General features: G+C 40.4%; 2 protein-coding genes across 3 annotated transcripts in view; one reads left to right on the forward strand and one right to left on the reverse strand.

Moving 5' to 3' along the window:
• Window positions 1-18377, forward strand: part of prima1 (proline rich membrane anchor 1) — a 542280-nt gene that overhangs the window by 503705 nt on the left and 20198 nt on the right. The gene's annotated exons all lie outside the window — the stretch shown is intronic.
• Window positions 1219-18377, reverse strand: part of LOC132390105 (protein unc-79 homolog) — a 625175-nt gene continuing 608016 nt past the window's right edge. The window contains exons 48-49 of the mRNA XM_059962702.1: window positions 9274-9315; window positions 1219-9154 (exon numbers count right to left, since the gene is read on the reverse strand). Coding sequence (XP_059818685.1) covers window positions 8954-9154; window positions 9274-9315 — 243 coding nt within the window. The 3' untranslated portion in view covers window positions 1219-8953. The remainder of the gene's footprint in view (window positions 9155-9273; window positions 9316-18377) is intronic.

Here is an 18377-nt window from a genome sequence, read left to right on the forward strand (position 1 = left end):
ATTTTCTGCACTAGGTATGATATGATTAGATTAGATTCAACTTTATTGTCATTGTGCTGAGTACAGATACAAAGTCAATGACATGCAATTAGCATCGAACCAGAAGTGTAAAAGAATAGTGTTATTTACAAAATAACTGCAAATAAAAGGTGCTATAGCATACTAACTATAAAAGTACTGAGACAGTACAATATGGGTGCAATACTGCTTAGCGCTGTGATGTGAGGTTCAGCAGGGTCACAGCCTCAGGGAAGAAGCTCTTCCTGTGCCTGCTGGTGCGGGAGCGGAGGCTCCTTCAGCACCTATCAGATGGGAGGAGAGTAAAAAGTCCACGGTTAGGGTGAGATACATCCTTTGATAATGCTTTTTGCCTTGCTCAGGCAGCGTTTATGGTAAACGTTCTCAATGGTGGGCAATTGGGTGCTGATAATCCATTGGGCAGCTTTCACCACCCACTGGAGTGCTTTGCGGTCCAATACGGGACAATTACCATACCACGCTGAGATGAATTGGTGAGTATGCTCTCAGTGGTACAGCAGTAAAAGTCCGTCAGTATCCTGGGACAGAGGTGAGCTTTCTTGATGCTCCGCAGGAAATGAAGGCGTTGTTGTGCCTTTTTGATCAGGATGGAGGAGTTCAGGGACCAAGTGAGACCATTGGAAATGTGGACATCAAGGAATTTGAAGCTTGATACACGCTCCACTACAGCTCCATTGATGTAGATGGGGATGTCAGTGTGGCTCCTAGCATGCCTGAAGTCCACAATGATCTCCTTGGTCTTCTGGGTGTTAAGGGCCAAGTTGTTGTTGGCACACCACGTGTCCAGGTGCTGAACCTTGTCCCTGTAGGTCATCTCATCATCCCCTCTGATCAGGCCAACCACCGTGGTGTCGTCTGTGAACTTGATTATGAAGTTAGAACCATGTACAGGAACGCAGTCATAGGTGAAAACAGGAGAGAAAACAAAAAGGGAAATTCAACAGAAGCTCACCCAGAGCCAATGACTTTTTAAGCTGAAGCCTGACACTCCCACTCCCAACAATGGCCCCCACGCTTGTCCCTTCTGTACTTTTATTTAATTCTCTGTGCTTTGCTCCCTCCACTGATTGAGCCTCCGGAATAGGAGGGATGCTAGGCAGTGTGGCTCGTTGGGCCACAAGCTCCTGTTCCACACTGTATCTCTAAATAAATAAACACAAACTTTTTTCTGAGGTAAAATGTATTTTATTACTTCAAAAGGAAGGGGAACAAATTGATTTCCGCAAAAAAAAACATAAATTCAATGCTCGGTTATTGACATCACATTTAAGATGATTTACCCATCATTCAGTTTTCTATGAGGCGAATAACAATTTAAATGACAGTTGATTTTTTTGTGCACTAAATTCCTGTTAGTGACCTTCAAATTTAGCACTACATTGAAATTGCTCTCACAAAATCATTCGTCAAATCACAAATCTGCAATAGAATGGGCATATCGTAGACTTTTTAGTACAGAGAATAGGGCATTTTTCTTAAAATGTTTTACTTTCATCACCTTATCTCTGATAATGAAATGTGTTTAGAAAAGCATTAATCAGTAACAATAGCAGGAACTGCTGTTCCTAATCCATGTCCACACACGTGAGAATTTCTTCATTAATAATTACAAAATGAACATTTTTGCCAAAAAATACAATGATGTTTTTCTTCGAGTAGATTAAATGTGAGTTTCTGTAATCACAGAAATGCTACTGAATAGCATTTCAATCCAGTTCAAACTGTGATATACAATTTTTATATTGCTCTTTGTAGAGCATGGAGAAAAGAAATTGCCATGAAGTGTAGGCTAAAAGGTCATTTTTACACAAACCCAGAGTTAGAAAGAGTGCTATTAACAGTGTTTGATTTCTACCATCAGTGTGCATCCAATGAGACAAGTGCAACTTGTCAGTAATGAACACATTCACAATGTAAAGCCTGGTCAGATAGAACTTTTCAAAGCATGGGAGCATGATAAACATTAAAAAAAATGCAATATTCTATTCTACTACGCTTTTTAGTCAAAATCAGGGGTTCTCAATCTTTTTTATGTCATGGAACAAGATCATTAATCAAGGGGTTTGTGGACCCCAGGTTGGGAACTCCTGGTCTAAGTCATTCTTTATTAAAAAGGACATTACCACACAACTACTATCACTTAAGGAGAGCGGGGATAGCTTCAAAAGAGATGTCAGGGGCAGGTTTTACTTTACACAGAGAATGATGGGTGTCAGGAATGCACTGCCTGAGGTGGTGGTGGAGGCAGATACATTAAGAGATGTTTAGATAGGCACATGAATGTGAGGAAAATGGACATTGTGTAGGCAGAAGAGATTAGTTGCCCATTTGATTACCAATTTAATTGGTTCAGCACAACATTGAACTTTAGAAGGTTTCTGACAAGAGCAAGACATTCAGCCCAACAAAGGTTGTCAAATTCCTATTCACATAGTGTGTTGAAATAACAATCGTTTAGATTTAAGTTTCCAAGGTACTACCCTCAACTACACAACTAGATAGTTTGTTTCATGTGTCCACTACTCCTGTGTAAAGAAATCTCCCTTTTACCAGTCTCCACCTATGGCTCCGTATCCTTGATGATGGATTAATTTTGAAGCAACTGTTGGCATCCACTTTACTTATATCATTAATGATTTTGAACACTTCTATCACGTTTCCTCTCATTCTACGTCTACTTAGGCTAAAAAGATTTAATTATTTCAATCTTTCTTCATAGTTCATGCCTTGCATACCTGGAATGAGTATAGTCACATTTCTCTAGACTCTCTCCAGCGGCTTCATATCCCTCACACAATATGGAGATCAAAATTGTAGACAATACTCAAGGTGTGGCCTCACAAGTGCATTATACAGCTTAAGATGTCTCTGGACTTGAACTCCACTGAGCACATTATATAGCCAAACATTCTATTGCAACATTGTCCCAATGTTGATAGTAATAAGTCTACCAGGAGGCCCAAATCCTTCTCATACAGAGCACTTTTTAATTCCAAACCCCCTCTCCCCTCTTTATATTTATATCTACAATGTGGGCTGACAGGCCTATTTCTGTGCTGTACTGTTTTATGTTCTAACTTACTGATGGTCCCTGGGACACTATGGTCAGTGCAACTTTTTCTACATAAATTACACAAAATACTTTATGTAACTTAGAAAGCTTTGTCTTTCAGATGGTAATATTAACAGTATTTATAGTAAAAAAGCAAAAAATTCTTCAATTAACTGACTGACATACACTTTATTAGTGCTCCTCCTTTTGCTAATAAAGTGGCCACTGAGTGTATGTTTACCGTCCTCTGCTGAAGTAGCCCATCCACTTTAAGGTTTGACGTGTTGTGCATTCGGAGATGTTCTTCCACACACCACTATTGCAATGAATGGTCACTCGAGTTACTGTCACCTTCCTGTTGGTTTGAACCAGCCTGGCCATTCTTCTCTGACCTCTCTCATTAACAAGGCATTTTTCCCCACACAGCTGCTGCTCACTGGCTGTTTTTTTGTTGTTTGCACCATTCCCTGTAACTCTAGAGACTGTTGTGCATGAAAATCCCAGGAGATCAGCCATTTCTGAGATATTCAAACCACCCCATCTGGCACCAACAATCATTCCACAGTCAGTCACTTAGATCACATTTCTTACACATTCTGGTGTTCGGTCTGAACAGCAACTGAACCTCTTGACCATGTTTGCTTTTACCCATTGAGTTGTTGCCACATGATTGGCTGATTAGATATGTAGATTTATGAGCAATAGTACGGTTGTACCTAATAAAGTGCTCACTGAGTACATATTAAATTAATATAATGTTAATGCTAGTGTGAAGTAGAATTTGCAAAGAATGTATGTATTTTCTGCACATTATAGTCAAAATTCATACTAATACCTAAATATGTACATTGACAAATCCTCTTTCATAAGTTTAAAAAAAATGACACCTTGTGGTAAATAAAAACTACTTTGCATAAAATGTAAAAGTTGACAGTTCCAAATTACTAAATTTTCAAATGAGAAAGGCTTTATCAGGCATTGACTGACTAAAGGATAATAAATCAGCCATGATGGAATGGCAGAACAGACTTGATGGACCAAATGGCAAATTCCATTCTTCTTGTGTCTGTGCACAAGTATATATTTAAAAAATAAATGCGCACACACGGCAGATGGCATTAACTGGTGTATTCCCATTGCAGCGAGAGAGAGAGAAAACAATGCGCATAGGTAGACAACAGCACACACGCAGACAACAAATCAATACATAGTGCTAAGGAGGGAGGGGGGGCATCATTGCTCTAAAAGAAATAGGTCCGTACATTACAACTCCCATGTCTTATGGTCTGATAAAATGACAGTACTGACATTTGATCTCTTTTATTTTCTAACAATGTCAGTTCACTGAGCATAGAACAATATTGAATATATTTGTACCAACTTCAATTTCATTGCTGGAACAGACATGATAAGGAGAATGGTTACATAGACTGCTGGGTCAGAATAGACATAAATGGAAGTATTAAAAAGAATGGTAATAATTTGCATCAGACTATTCCTTATACCTTACAAAAATGTATTTTCATTTTCTATATTCTTATTCACACAAAATTTAATTTTGCTTTCTAATTTTATAATCTGAATGGTAACTTACAGGAAACTATGTACAATTATCAATAGAATAAAAAGATCCATTTATTTTCTATTTTTGTATTTCTATGTTAACATTGATTTAATGGTATTATTTACCTAAACAACCTGGTAGTTTACCAGCAAGCAAAATACTCACTTTCTTCTGGCATTATTGCAAAATAGATCCTTCCTATTGTTTTTCCGTAGTTTGCAAATTCCCAGAGACAGAATTGGAACACTAATTAGGCTTTTTTTTGCATGTGAACAGTCAAAGGTATAGATCCCAGCAAATGTCAATATAAAAAAAAGTACAGCATATTTTCTGGTGGAGCTGTGCCTACTCCAGCTCTCTAACAGCAGGACACTACTTGACCTGACATTGCACTGTGTAGACAATCCAACAGTTCCTTGTTGATAAATAACAGTACAGAGAAGATCTGAGATTGCAGAAAGGATACATAAAAAATGTTCAACTGCAAGACTGCAGTGGAGAGGATGCTTATGAACGTGAGCAATGAAAGTAGTTAAATGATGAAATGCAAAGACATGTAAATTATATCTTTAATTTAGTAAATTAACATGCCTTCCCAAGTAAGTAGCATGCAGCACTTTTGATGTGCAAGTTTGAAACTCTATTACAGGCTGAGTATCCCTTATCTGAAATGCTTGAGGCTGGAAACGTTTTGGATTTTGGAATATATAATAGGATAGCTTGGGATCACCATAATTTCTGGCTCTGAACTTGTGTGTTACCGCTAAGAAGTCTTTCTCTTACATTTGTTTATTATACATATAAAGGGAGCCTTTCCTGGCAGGCTGCTGGTGGCTACTGGGTCCCACAGGGGTCACTGTTGGGACTGTTTCTTTTTATAGTATGTGCCAAAGATTTGGATAACGGAATTGATGGCTTTGTGGGCAAGTATGTGGATGATACGAAGATAGATGGAGGAGCAGGTAGTGTTAAAGAAGTGGACAGTCTACAGATGGATTTAAGACAGATTAAGAGAAAAGGCAAAGAATTGGCAGATTGAATACAGTTGGAAAGTGTGTGGTCATGCACTTTCAGAGAAGAAATAAAAGTATACACTATTTTCTAAATGGAGAGAAAAATTCAAAACTCTGAAGTGCAAAGGGTTTTGGGAATACTCGTGCCAGATTCCCTAAAGGTTTATTTGCAGGTTATGTTGATGGTCAGGATGGCACCAGTGAATAACAATTCCTCGGCCAACATCTTCCAGATAGCTAATCTCTTCAATTATTTCACTTTCTGTACATCTTCTGCTTGTTCTTTTTGTCTGGATTGTGTTTTGGAAACTGCTGGAGTCTGTAATGTGTAGTTTGGAATTCGATCGAATGATCTAATGTTCTGCTGTTCTTGGAGAGGACTGAGAGCACGAGCCGCCTCCTATGGGAAATCTGGAGATGAAGTGCGGGGTCATGAACAACTCCACTTTGAAGTGGCGAGGAAGATTGAGCATTGAGATGAATACAGAAGGCCACCAGTCACTCTCCACGGAGGCCATGGGGTTGACCGGTTGGTGATCAGGTCGCAACATTGGCAACCATCATGGCAGTTGTCCTTTATGGAAGGCCACTCTCCTCAATGCTAACATAGGCTACTTTTGAAATTCTGAGATTTATGTGATTATTGGACTGTAGTTTATGTTGGTCTCATTCAGTTTTCTGCGTCTTCTTACTTTTCCAATTGGCGGGTGGGCGATATGTTACTTTTTGCGTGAGCAAGGGGGTGGGGATTTGGAATCTGATCTTCGTGCTGATGTTTCACTGAGTGGGCGATCTGTCAGGTTTTGTGTGTGATGGTAGGGTTGGGGGGGTTGATGCTATTGTCAGTGTGCTTTGAAAGGAAGGCCATCTGTTAGTTTTTTGTGCAAAGGAAGGAGTGGGGGGTTTGGGATTTGCAAGTTTGGTTTCTTTCTCTTTTTCATGTGGGGGGCTTGATGTCGTTTCTTTCAACAGCTCCCAAGGCTTTTCAGTATTACATGGATTTCTGGAGTAGACAAATATCAGAGTTGTAGTGCATATGCATACTTTGACAATAAAATTAGGCTTTGAAGATGTTGTGAGGAGGGCAAATGCAATGTTAGTATTCATTCTCAGAGGACTTGAATACAAAAGCAAGGATGTAATGTCAAGGATTTGTAAAGCACTGGAGAGGCCTTGTGTGGAGTATTGTGAGCAGTTTTGGGCCTCTTATCCAAGAAAGGATGTGCTGACACTGGAGAGGGCTCAAAGCAGGTTCAGAAAAATGACTCTGAGATTGAAAAGCTCCCCATATGTGGGCCATTTGATGGTTCAGGGCCTGTACTCAATGGAATTCAGAAGAATGGGGAGGGAAATCTCTTTTAAATCTATTGATTGTTGAAAGGCTTTGACAAAGGGGATGTGGAGAGGATGTTTCATATGGTGGGGGAGTCTAGGTTGAGAGGACTTAGCGTCAGGATAAAGGGTCATCCATTTAGAATGGAGATGGGGAGGAATTTCTTTAACCAGAGGGTGGTGAATCTGTGGAATTCATTGTAACAGGTGGCTGTGGAGGCCGTCTTTATGTATATTTAAGGCAGATAGATTCTTGATTAGTCAGGGCATGAAGGGATATGGAGAGAAGGCAGAAGATTGGGCTGGGAGGGAAATGGATTAGCCATGAAGAAGTGGCAGAGCAGACTCGATGGGCCAAATGGCCTCATTCTGCTCCCATATCTTATGGTTTTATATGTACTGAACAGAACCCACCATTAATATAATGAAAATATTATAAAAGGGGGAGGAGAAGATGGCCTCTCTGGAGATGGATATCTGTTCCGTGTTAAGTAGGGATCCGTGCACAATCCTGATTTGATGGAGACAGACGTGAGAATGTGGAGGAACATCTGGAGAAACTTCTGAAATGCCCGCTTCGCTGCCGCTGCGACCATGCGGTCCGGAACCTCCGGAGGAGAAGGCCACCGAGACCTCGGCTTTGTTTGTTTTGGCGGCCGGGATGAGGTCGAAGGCGCTCAGCAGAGGATGGTGCTCAGGAGGCTGTATCAGAGGGGCAGGTCAGAGGCTTGAAGTTTTCGGACGGACTCAGAGTCTGCTGTCATTGGGTGCTTCCGAGGCATTGTCAGTGCCTGGAAGTTTATGGCAGGGAGAGTTTCTCCCTTTTGCTGCCTGATATCGGGACGATTGGAGTCGACCGAGACTTGAGACTTTTAAACCGCGACTATGGTCTGCGTTTATCGAATTACGATATTGCTTTGCACTGCTGTAACTATATGCTATAATTATGTGGTTTTGTCAGTGGGAGTCTTGGTTTGTCCTTTTTTTATTTTGTGGTATCACTCCGGAGGAACATTGTATCATTTCTAAATGACAATAAACGAGGACTGAGTGTCCTTAATCTATAAAAAATATAATGTGTGCAGGGTAACAAAAGTAACACAACGGATTGGGAAAATACCTGAATCAGCTGCTAAACAACAAGCAACATCAGGCTTTCATTCTCCACCTATGACACCATCCTTTGATTAAAAGGTTACAGTACAGTGTATTTGTATCTTACTTTTTGGGGGGTTTACGTAAGGTGTAAAAACAATCAGCATTGTAGACTTGTTCTGGTGTTAGATTTTCATCTACAAACCTTTAAAAATTTAATGCACAGCCTTTTCTTAAACTTCTGCAACCAGCCTCCAGAATTTTCACAATTACCTCAATTTTAGGTCGGCGGAATAGATATTCGCTGGTTTCATGATCAGCACTTCGTAAGTGGGACATGATCACTCCGAAGCTCCCAATATACAATCGAGATCTTCATTTTACTACTTTTCATTAATTTCTGTTCATTACACATGAGAAGTTATTTCTCAGAACTGTCACATTCCCACTCTCTTGTGTAATTTTACATCTGTGATGTCATGTCACGGCTCAGAGAAAAAATTCAGATTTCACAGATTTTCGGACTTTGGAATTTCAGATAAGGGATGCCCAATGTGTATTATATTCTTCAAAACACTTGGATTTCAGAGGTTTTCAGATTTTGATATTTCAGAACCTGTATTATATTCTTGATAAACTACAAAATACTCACTATAATATAAACAATTTCATTTCAATGTTTGTACACAGTTGTCTTGCTTTTAAATTAATCTTCACTGTAATTGTAAAGTAGAAGAAATGGTTAAATTACCAAGGCTAATTCACAGGCGGCATGCACTTGATGCTTTAGCAGTATCAAGAAAGGGAACGAGACAGGCTACTGTTTCAAGTCCAGTATCATTAAAATTTGCAAGAATCTTAAAGAGGATAAAATTGAGATGCAGCCTCTGATGACTGTACTTCCACCTGAGCCATCTTGAACTGAGCACACTGCAACCACTTACGGAGCACTGATGAGCTTGTGCTCATTTGCCCAGGCCCCTGGAGTGACTGCAGAATGTGATGGTTGACATTGTTCTGGATTGACTGAAGGCGTAGCTGCAGACCTGCTGATAGATGCTGTTGATCACAGACCACGTGGAAAATTAGAAGTGAATTAGCTACTGTTATAACTATTAAAAAAAGCAAACAATATGAAGGTACATTAGAACTTTTGAAGAAAAGCAATTAATACTCACCTTCAAATTTGATTGAATCATCGGTAACCACATAGGAATAAGCTGGTTAAAGAAAAAAAAAGTTATAAATTATGCTTGCTCCAGCAACTAAAATATCAGAACTTTTCTATTTTAAGATTAGTTCTCCATATTATTCCAATAACAATATCAGCAAGACCTGGAATGTATTCAATTGCAATCAATAATAAACTTCAGAAGACTCCTGTAGATTCCTAAATTAATTTACTTTGCTTTCATAATGAAGATCTGAAAAGTTAATTATCAATTTGAAAATTAACAAATAGCCCAAAATTATCTATGGAAAGGAGTTCTAACGCTGTACTTTTTCCCTCATACAGAAACAATCTATAACTTAACTCCAAATGCCAAGATCTCATTTTTAGATTATGTCCCGTAATTCTAGATTTGTTAGCCAGTAATGTCTCTCCATCTGGAGCCCCATGGTAGCACAGCATTTAGCATGACACTATTACAGCTTGGGGCATCAGATTTTAGAAGTCAATGCCAGTGCCATCTGTAAGCCAATGCCATCAGTGCTATCCCCAAACAGTCCTTCCAGGTGAGGCAACACTTCACTTGTGAGTCTGTTGGGGTAATCTATTGCATCCAGTGCTCCTGGTGCGACCTCCTCTACATCGGCGAGACCCAACGCAGATTGGGGGACCGCTTCGTTGAGCACCTACTCTCCGTCCGCCACAACAGACAGGATCTCCCGGTTGCCGTTCACTTCAACTCTCCCTCTCATTCCCATTTGGATATGTCCATACATGGCCTCCTCTACTGCCAATGATGAGGCCAAACTCAGGTTGGAGGAACAACTATCTGGGTAGTCCCTTGGTATGAACATCGAATTCTCCAACTTCTGGTAATTCCCTCCCTCTCCCTTCTCCCATCCCACCTTCACTCTGTCTCCTCTTCCAACTGCCTATCACCTCTCATAACTCTGCCTTCTTCTACTACCCATAGTGCTTTCCCCTTAGATTCCTTCTTCACCTCTCCCGCCTATCCCCTCCCCCACCCCTTGATCTTTCATCTGTTTGGTTTTCCACCCTCTCCCCACCTTCTTTGTAGGGCCCCTGCCCCCTCCTTCTTTGGTCCTGACGAAGGGTTTCGACCTGAAACATTGACTGCTTCTTTCAACAGATGCTGTCCAACCTGCTGAGTTCATCCAGCTTGTTTGTACGTCTCCATCTGTAAGCTGTTTGTAATTTCTCCCCGTGACTGTGTAAGTTTCTCCAGGTGCTCCCATAGTCCAGAGACACACTGGGTAGTAGGTTGTGGATGATCAGCCATGATCACATTGAATGGCGGTGCAGGGTCAAAGGGCCGAATGGCCTATTCCTGCACCTACTGTCTATTGCTAATTGGTCATTGTAAATTGTCATGCAATTAGCCTAATGTTGAATAAGTGGGTTTCTGGGTGGTGGAGCCCAGTGGGCTGCCAAGCTTAATCTCAGAATAAATAAATAAACCTACCCTCCCAACACCCTTTAGCATAGATATAATCTGTACAGTCTGTTGTAATAATGCCCTAAATCCATAAAGGAAGAAACACTCCCTGTACTGATTCAGAAATTGAGCTGCTGATAGGGGTGAATGTGCCTAAGATATTGGAGCCATTGCAAGTGATTCACAGTGTTAATGATAGAGCCTATGCAATCAGAAGAATGCTGGGTTGGACTGTTCATGAACATTGACATGAGACCATGATGAGACTACGCTGGGCTAGATTTGACAGTTAACAGGATTTCAGTTTTGAACTTGGATAAGCTTTGGCAGCACCAATTCAAGACAGATTTTCCTGAATGCAGTCAGGAGCAACCTGGCTTGTCAAGAGAAGTTCACAGTCCAGGTAGACCACTTACCAAAAACAGGATATTGTGTGAATGTTAAGATTTCATGACTCCTGTGTTTTTGTAGCATGTAGTTGTAATGTTTACAGTGTATTAATTAGGGGGCTGGGATGTAGGTGCCATACATCTGTTTCCTATTCGCATTGTACTCTGTGTTATGCGTTTATTATGGTTGTAACTGTACATCCCATACAGTTTTAGGTTTTGAATTCCACAGTTTAGGAAAGTAGCTCAAAAAAGCTGATCTGCCAATTAGCTTTTGAGACAGATTATTTAAATTTAGATAAATCATATTTATTCACTAACTGAGTGAAAGACATTAAACAAATCTGAAAAAGTTATTATTCCTTTCGTTTTTCAAATTAAAAAGGTCTGATCTAAAATTGATGGTTTAAAAAAAGTTAAGATGGATTTTACTAGAAAGAACAAAATGATTTAACTCAAAAAATCTGCAAAACTGAAACTAAATTCTTGAAGTAAGTTTAATAATGGGATTGAGGTCTTGTCTACCAATCTTAGAAAGCAGAAAAGGAAGAGGAGCTCCCAGTAAAGAGGCCAAAGAATACCCCTTCACCGAGTTCTTCTCCAAATCCACCCATGAAGGACAGTCATGTATGTCTGAATAATTAATCCAAAAGATAATATATCAAATATTAAAAGGCAAACACGAGGAAATCTGTAGATGCTGGAAATTCCAGCAACACACACAAAATGCTGGTGGAATGCAGCAGGCCAGGTAGCATCTATAAGGAGAAGCACTGTGAATGTTTCAGGCTGAGACCCTTCGTCAGGACTAACTGAAAGGAAAGATAGTAAGGGATTTGAAAGTAGGAGGGGGAGGGGGAAATGTGAAATGATAGGGGAAGACCAGAGGGGGTGGGGTGAAGCTGAGAGCCGGAAAGGTGAGTGGCAAAAGTGATACAGAGCTAGAGAAGGGAAAGGATCATGGGATGGGAGGCCTAGGGAGAAAGAAAGGGGGAGGGAAGCACTAGAGGGAGATGGATAACAGGCAGAGTGATGGGGAGAAAGAGAGAAAAAAAAGGAGGGGGAAAAAAGCTAAATATATCAAGGATGGGGTAAGAAAGGGAGAAGGGGCATTAACGGAAGTTAGAGAAGTCAATGTTCATGCCATCAGGTTGGAGGCTACCTAACCGGTATATAAGGTGTTGTTCCTCCAACCTGAGTTTGGATTCATTTTGACAGTATCGGAGGCCATGGATAGACATATCAGAATGGGAATGGGACGTGGAGTTAAAATGTGTGGTCTCTGGGAGATCCTGCTTTCTCTGGCGGACCAAGCGTAGGTGTTCAGTGAAACGGTCTCCCAGTCTGCGTCGGGTCTCACCAATATATAAGAGGCCACACCGGGAACACCGGACACAGTATACCACACCAGCCGACTCACAGGTGAAGTGTTGCCTCACCTTGACTGTCTTGGGCCCTGAATGGTGGTGAGGGAGGAAGTGTAAGGGCAGGTGTAGCACTTGTTCCACTTGCAAGGATAAGTGCCAGGAGGGAGATCGGTGGGAAGGGATGGGGGGGACAAGTGGACAAGGGAGTCACGTAGGGAGCTATCCCTGTAGAAAGCAGAAAGGTGGGGGGAGGAAAAGATGTGCTTGGTAGTGGGATCCTGTTGGAGGTGACGGAAGTTACGGAGAATTATACGTTGGACCCGGGGGCTGGTAGGGTGGTAGGTAAGGACAAGGGGAACCCTATCCCGAGTGGGGTGGCGGATGGATGGGGTGAGGGCAGATGTGCGGGAAATGGAAGAGATGCATTTGAGAGCAGAGTTGATGGTGGAAGAAGGGAAGCCCCCTTGTTTAAAAAAGGAAGACATCTCCTTCATCCTGGAATGAAAATCCTCATCCTGACAGCAGATGCGGCGGAGACGGAAGAATTGTGAGAAGGGGATAGCATTTTTGCAAGAGACAGGGTGGGAAGAGGAATAGTCCAGGTAGCTGAGAGCCTGTAGGCTTATAGTAGATATCAGTAGATAAGCTGTCTCCAGAGATGGAGACAGAAAGATCAAGAAAGGGGAGGGAGGTGTCAGAAATGGACCAGGTAAATTTGAGGGCAGGGTGAAAGTTGGGGGCAAAGTTAATGAAGTCAACGAGCTCAGCATGTGTGCAGGAGGCAGCGCCAATGCAGTCGTCAATGTAGCAAAGGAAAAGAGGGGGACGGATACCCATATAGACCGAGAACATGGACGTTCCACAAAGCCAACAAAAAGGCAGGCATAAATGGGACCCATGCGGGTGCCCATGGCTACACCCTTGGTTTGGAGGAAGTGGGAGGAGCCAAAGGAGAAATTATTGAGAGTAATAACTAATTCCGCTAGACGGAGAAGAGTTGTGGTAGAGGGGAATTGGTTAGGTCTGGAATCCAAAGAGAAGCAGAGAGCTTTGAGACCTTCTTGGTGGGGGATGGAGGTATATAGGGATTGGACATCCATGGTGAAAATAAGGTGGTGGGGGCCAGGGAACTTAAAATCATTGAAAAAATTCAAAGTGTGAGAAGTGTCACAAACATAGGTGGGAAGGGATTGAACAAGGAGGAATAAAACCGTGTCAAGGTATCCAGAAATGAGTTCAGTGGGGCAGAAGCAAGCTGAGACAATAGGTCTACCCAGACAGGCAGGTTTGTGGATCTTGGGTAGGAGGTAGAAACAGGAAGTGCGGGGTGTGGGAACTATGAGGTTGGTGGCAGTGGATGGGAGATCCCCAGAGCTGATAAGGTTGGTAACGGTATAGGAGACAGTGGCCTGGTGCTCCTTAATGGGGGTCATGATCAAGGGGTAAATAAGAGGAGGTATCAGAGAGTTGTCGCTGTGCCTCGGCCAGGTAGAGGTCAGTACGCAGACTACAACAATATTAATTGCCCAGTAGTACTATCTAAGATTTGGCAAGGCCATACCACCGTCCTTTTTTAATTTCTGAAATAAAGGTTTACTCAATCTAGGATTTTTAGTATTCTAAATATAGGATGAAATTTTAGAGTCTATCTTATCAGAAAACAAGTTTAGGAACAAAGGAAAATACTGCTTGAAATGTATATAAGAACTTTGGTAGAACTATCATTTTAACAGCATTAATTCGACCAATTAATGATAGCGTCATAGGAGACCAGTTAGAAAATATTTGTTGCATATAATCAATTAATGAGAGAAAATTATATTTATACAAAATTATATTTATGCACACTTTTTTAGATATTTACAAATTAGGAATTTTTTACGTATTTTGCTTCCAAATTACCCCTCTGCTTATCCACCTAATAAGATAGATAACCTTCTTCAGGTTAAACCACTTCAAAAAGGATTGATAGTTACAATTTATAAATGGTTATTGAATTTACAAATGATATCTAACGATAAAATTAAAGGTGCTTGGGAACTGGAATTTCAAGAGTTACTTTCAGATAATCAATGGAGTAAAATTTTTCATTTGGTAAATACTTCATCTATTTGTGCCCATCATTCCTGGATACATTTCAAGGTAGTGCATCAGGCACATATAGACAACAGACAGTAGGTGCAGGAGTAGGTCATTCAGCCCTTCTAGCTAGCACCACCATTCACTGTGATCATGGCTGATCATTCACAATCAGTACCCTGTTCCTGCCCTTTCCCCATATCCCTTGACCCCGCTATCTATAAGAGCTCTATCTAACTCTCTCATGAATACATCCAGAGACTTGGCCTCCACTGCCCTCTGGGGCAAAGCATTCCACATATCCACCACTCTCTGGGTGAAAAAGTTTTTCCGCATCTCTGTTCTAAATGGCCTACTCCTTATTCTTAAACTGTGGCCTCTAGTTCTGGACTCACCCATTAGCGGGAACATGCTTCCTGCCTCCAGCGCATCCAATCCCTTAATAATCATTAGCCTGTATTTTTCCCAATATCAATCCTATTTGCGATAGATGTAATATTGAGGTGGCCACTTTAACTTACATATTTTGGTCTTGCATAAAGGTGGATAATTTTTGGAAAGATGTCTTTAAAATTTTATCTGAAGTCTTGGATCTGGACTTACAACCAAATTTACTTACAGCAATTTTTGGGATTATTTCATCGGAAACAGGATATATTCCTGTTTCCACTCAGTGGATGACAGCCTTTTCAACTTTATTGGCTAGGAGAGTTATTTTACTTAAATGGAAGGATCCTAATCTACCTACTGTTTTTTATTGGCTTTCCTCCATCATGTCCTGTTTAAGTTTAGAGAAAATAAGAAGTCAGACATTTGGTATATCCCTTAAATTTGGAGAAATCTGGCGACCATTTATTAAATATTTTCATATGATTTTATTTATTTATTTTTGTACTGACTCTCTTCCAGTTATTTTTCTTAAGTTTTGTATTTGATCAGAAAGTCTCTTTTCTTGGTTTTACTCTCAGGATGGACTGCCCAGTCCTTTTTTTCCTTTTTGTTTTTGTTTGTATAGAACAGTGGGTTTTTTTCACATAAAAAATTAAAGAAGTCTTTTTTCTTTTCATAAATTGGTAAGAGGATAATTAATTATCTTTCTCATTATACATTTTATATCAGATTAATATTATGCATGATTTTGATCATGTTTATTTCACCTTCTTTATGTATTATTATTGATAGATATATTTGAGATAATCCTCCTTTTGCTTGTATATATGCTCTTTTTAAATCAATAAAAAGATTGAAAAAAATTGTTTAAATTTAAGAGACCAGTGGAAGAAACTTGAGAGCTCGAGCAGGATTATGGCTGACCTTTGATATTTGAGTCACATTCTTGAACTAACCACACATCCACTGATTTCCTTATTGTCCAAAAACCTACTGATTCTCTCTTTGAGTGAGAATTTCAACCCTCACCATCTCCTGTTTCTTATCTCAGCTGTGAATTGGAAATCTCCTACTCTGAAACTATGACCACCCCCTCTCCCTGGATTCAAACAACCCATCCAGATAAGAATCCTTCCCACATTTACCTTGCCAATTCTCACAAGTCTTCCTTTTTTTTGTTTTAAGGAGATTTGCCCTAATTTCAATGTTTTGGTGCAGTCACCACATGGAATAATCATCCTATCCCTTCTAAACCTTCACTGCACTCTCCTGATCACAAGTAAAACTCCCTTTTTAATTAGGGACAGCAGACTTGCATACAATATTCCTGATGCCACTCCCCTGGGCCTTATACAAATATAGTATGAAGGGAAGTTAATATTGTGAAGAAGAGGACAATACACCAGGACCACCAGACTCAAAAATAGTTACTTTCTAAAAGCAGGAAAACTGATCAACAACTCCACCCACTAACCCACCTGCTACCACTACTACTTTATCATTTCCTGTCAGAGTCTCCTTACGTACAGACACTCCTGTGCCTAGCATCACTTTATGACATGCAATCAATCTATGTATATAAGCTATCCTATGTATTGATATTTAATGTGTTTTTATTGTTGTGTTCTTTATCTTATTGTGTTTTTTGTGCTGCATCAGACCTGGACTAACATCTATTTTGTTCTTTACACTGTGTACTAGAAATGACATTAAACAATCTTGAATTTTGATCATGAATAAGGTTCAATCAAGATTGTGATCTTATCAAATTCCTTCTTCTCCAGCCCTTTACATTTTCTCACCTTGCTTCACCTTCCACTTTGTCTTCTTGAGAAAATGTCTACAGCATTTTCTGTATTATTACTTTAACAATATGATTTTATGTGTGTGTTATCAAGATTAATTTTTAAACCTTCCACTTAGCCAATTTTCTAAACAAGTCAATAATTTCCACTTAATTCCATGAAATTCCATTAGCAATTGTAGATTTAAAAGGACTATTTGAATGCCTGAAAGTCAATGTAAATAACAGACACATATTCGCCTTTTGAATATTTCAGTCAAATTTTCACACCATCAGACCATAGATCATAAGACATAGGAGCAGAAGTAGGCCATCTGGCCCATCAAGTCTGCTTCACCATTTAATCAAGGCTGATTTTTTTAAATCCCCTCCTCAGCGACCCTCACTGACCCTCCTCCCTTAACCTTTGATGCCGTGTCCAATCAAGAACATATCAATTTCTATTTCTTCCTTAAATACACCCAACAACCTGGCCTCCACAGCAGCTTATGATAACAAACTCACCACTTTGTGGCTAAAGAAATTTCTCTGCATCTGTTTTGAATAGACACCCTTCTATCCTGAGGCTGTGCCCTCTTGTCCTAGAGATCCACCATGGGAAACAGCTATTCTGTCTAGGCTTTTCAACATTCAAAAGGCTTCAATGAGATTCCAACGAGTACAGTCCCAGAGCCATCAAACGTTCCTTGTATAATAATCCTTTCATTCCTGGGATCATCCTTGTGAACCCTCTCCAATGCCAGCACATCTTTTATTAGATGAGGAGACCAAAACTGTTCACAATACTCAAGGTGAGGCCTTGCTAGTGCCTTATAAAGCCTCAGCATCACTTCCCTACTCTTATAATCTGGACCTTTTGAAATGAATGGTAACACTGCATTTGCCTTCCTCACCACTGACTCAACCTGCAAATTAACTCTTAGTGACTTCTGCACAAGGACTCCCAAGTCCCTTTACATCTCAGATTTTTTCCCATTTTCTCCCATTTAGAAAATAGTCTGCACATCTATTTTTTCTACCAAAGTGTATTACTATGCATTTTCCAACATTATATTTCATATACCATTTTCTTGTCCATTCTGCTAATCTGTCTAAAGTCCTTCTGCAGCCTACCCATTTCCTCAACACTACCTGCCCCTCCACCAATCTTTGTATCATCTGCAAAGCCATCTATTACAGCAACGAAATCACTGACATACAGCATAAAAAGAAGTGGTCCCAACACTAACCCCTGTGGAACACCACTAGTCCCTGTCAGCAGCCAGAGAAGGACCCCTGTATTCCCACTCGCTGCCTCAGTCAATCAGTCAATGCTCTAACCATGGTAGTAACTTTCCTGTAACATGATGGGCTCTTAACTTGGTAAGCCATGCCAGAAGCTAATGACTCTTGAAAGACCTCTCAAAAGGTATTGAAAAATACAACGAACAGTAGTGTGCAAAAGCCTTAAGCACATACAATATACATAGCTGAGGTGCCCAAGACTTTTGCACAGTTCTGTAGCAATTTCATGCATTGCACGGTACGTCTGCCGCAAAAAAGCAAATTTCATGCCATATGTGAGTGATGATACACCTGACTCTGATTTGGTTACAGTTCTGGTTACCAAATTATAGGAAAGATGTC

The sequence above is a fragment of the Hypanus sabinus genome, chromosome 2 (genome assembly GCF_030144855.1).
Source record: "Hypanus sabinus isolate sHypSab1 chromosome 2, sHypSab1.hap1, whole genome shotgun sequence".
In the NCBI taxonomy this organism is placed as follows: domain Eukaryota; kingdom Metazoa; phylum Chordata; class Chondrichthyes; order Myliobatiformes; family Dasyatidae; genus Hypanus; species Hypanus sabinus.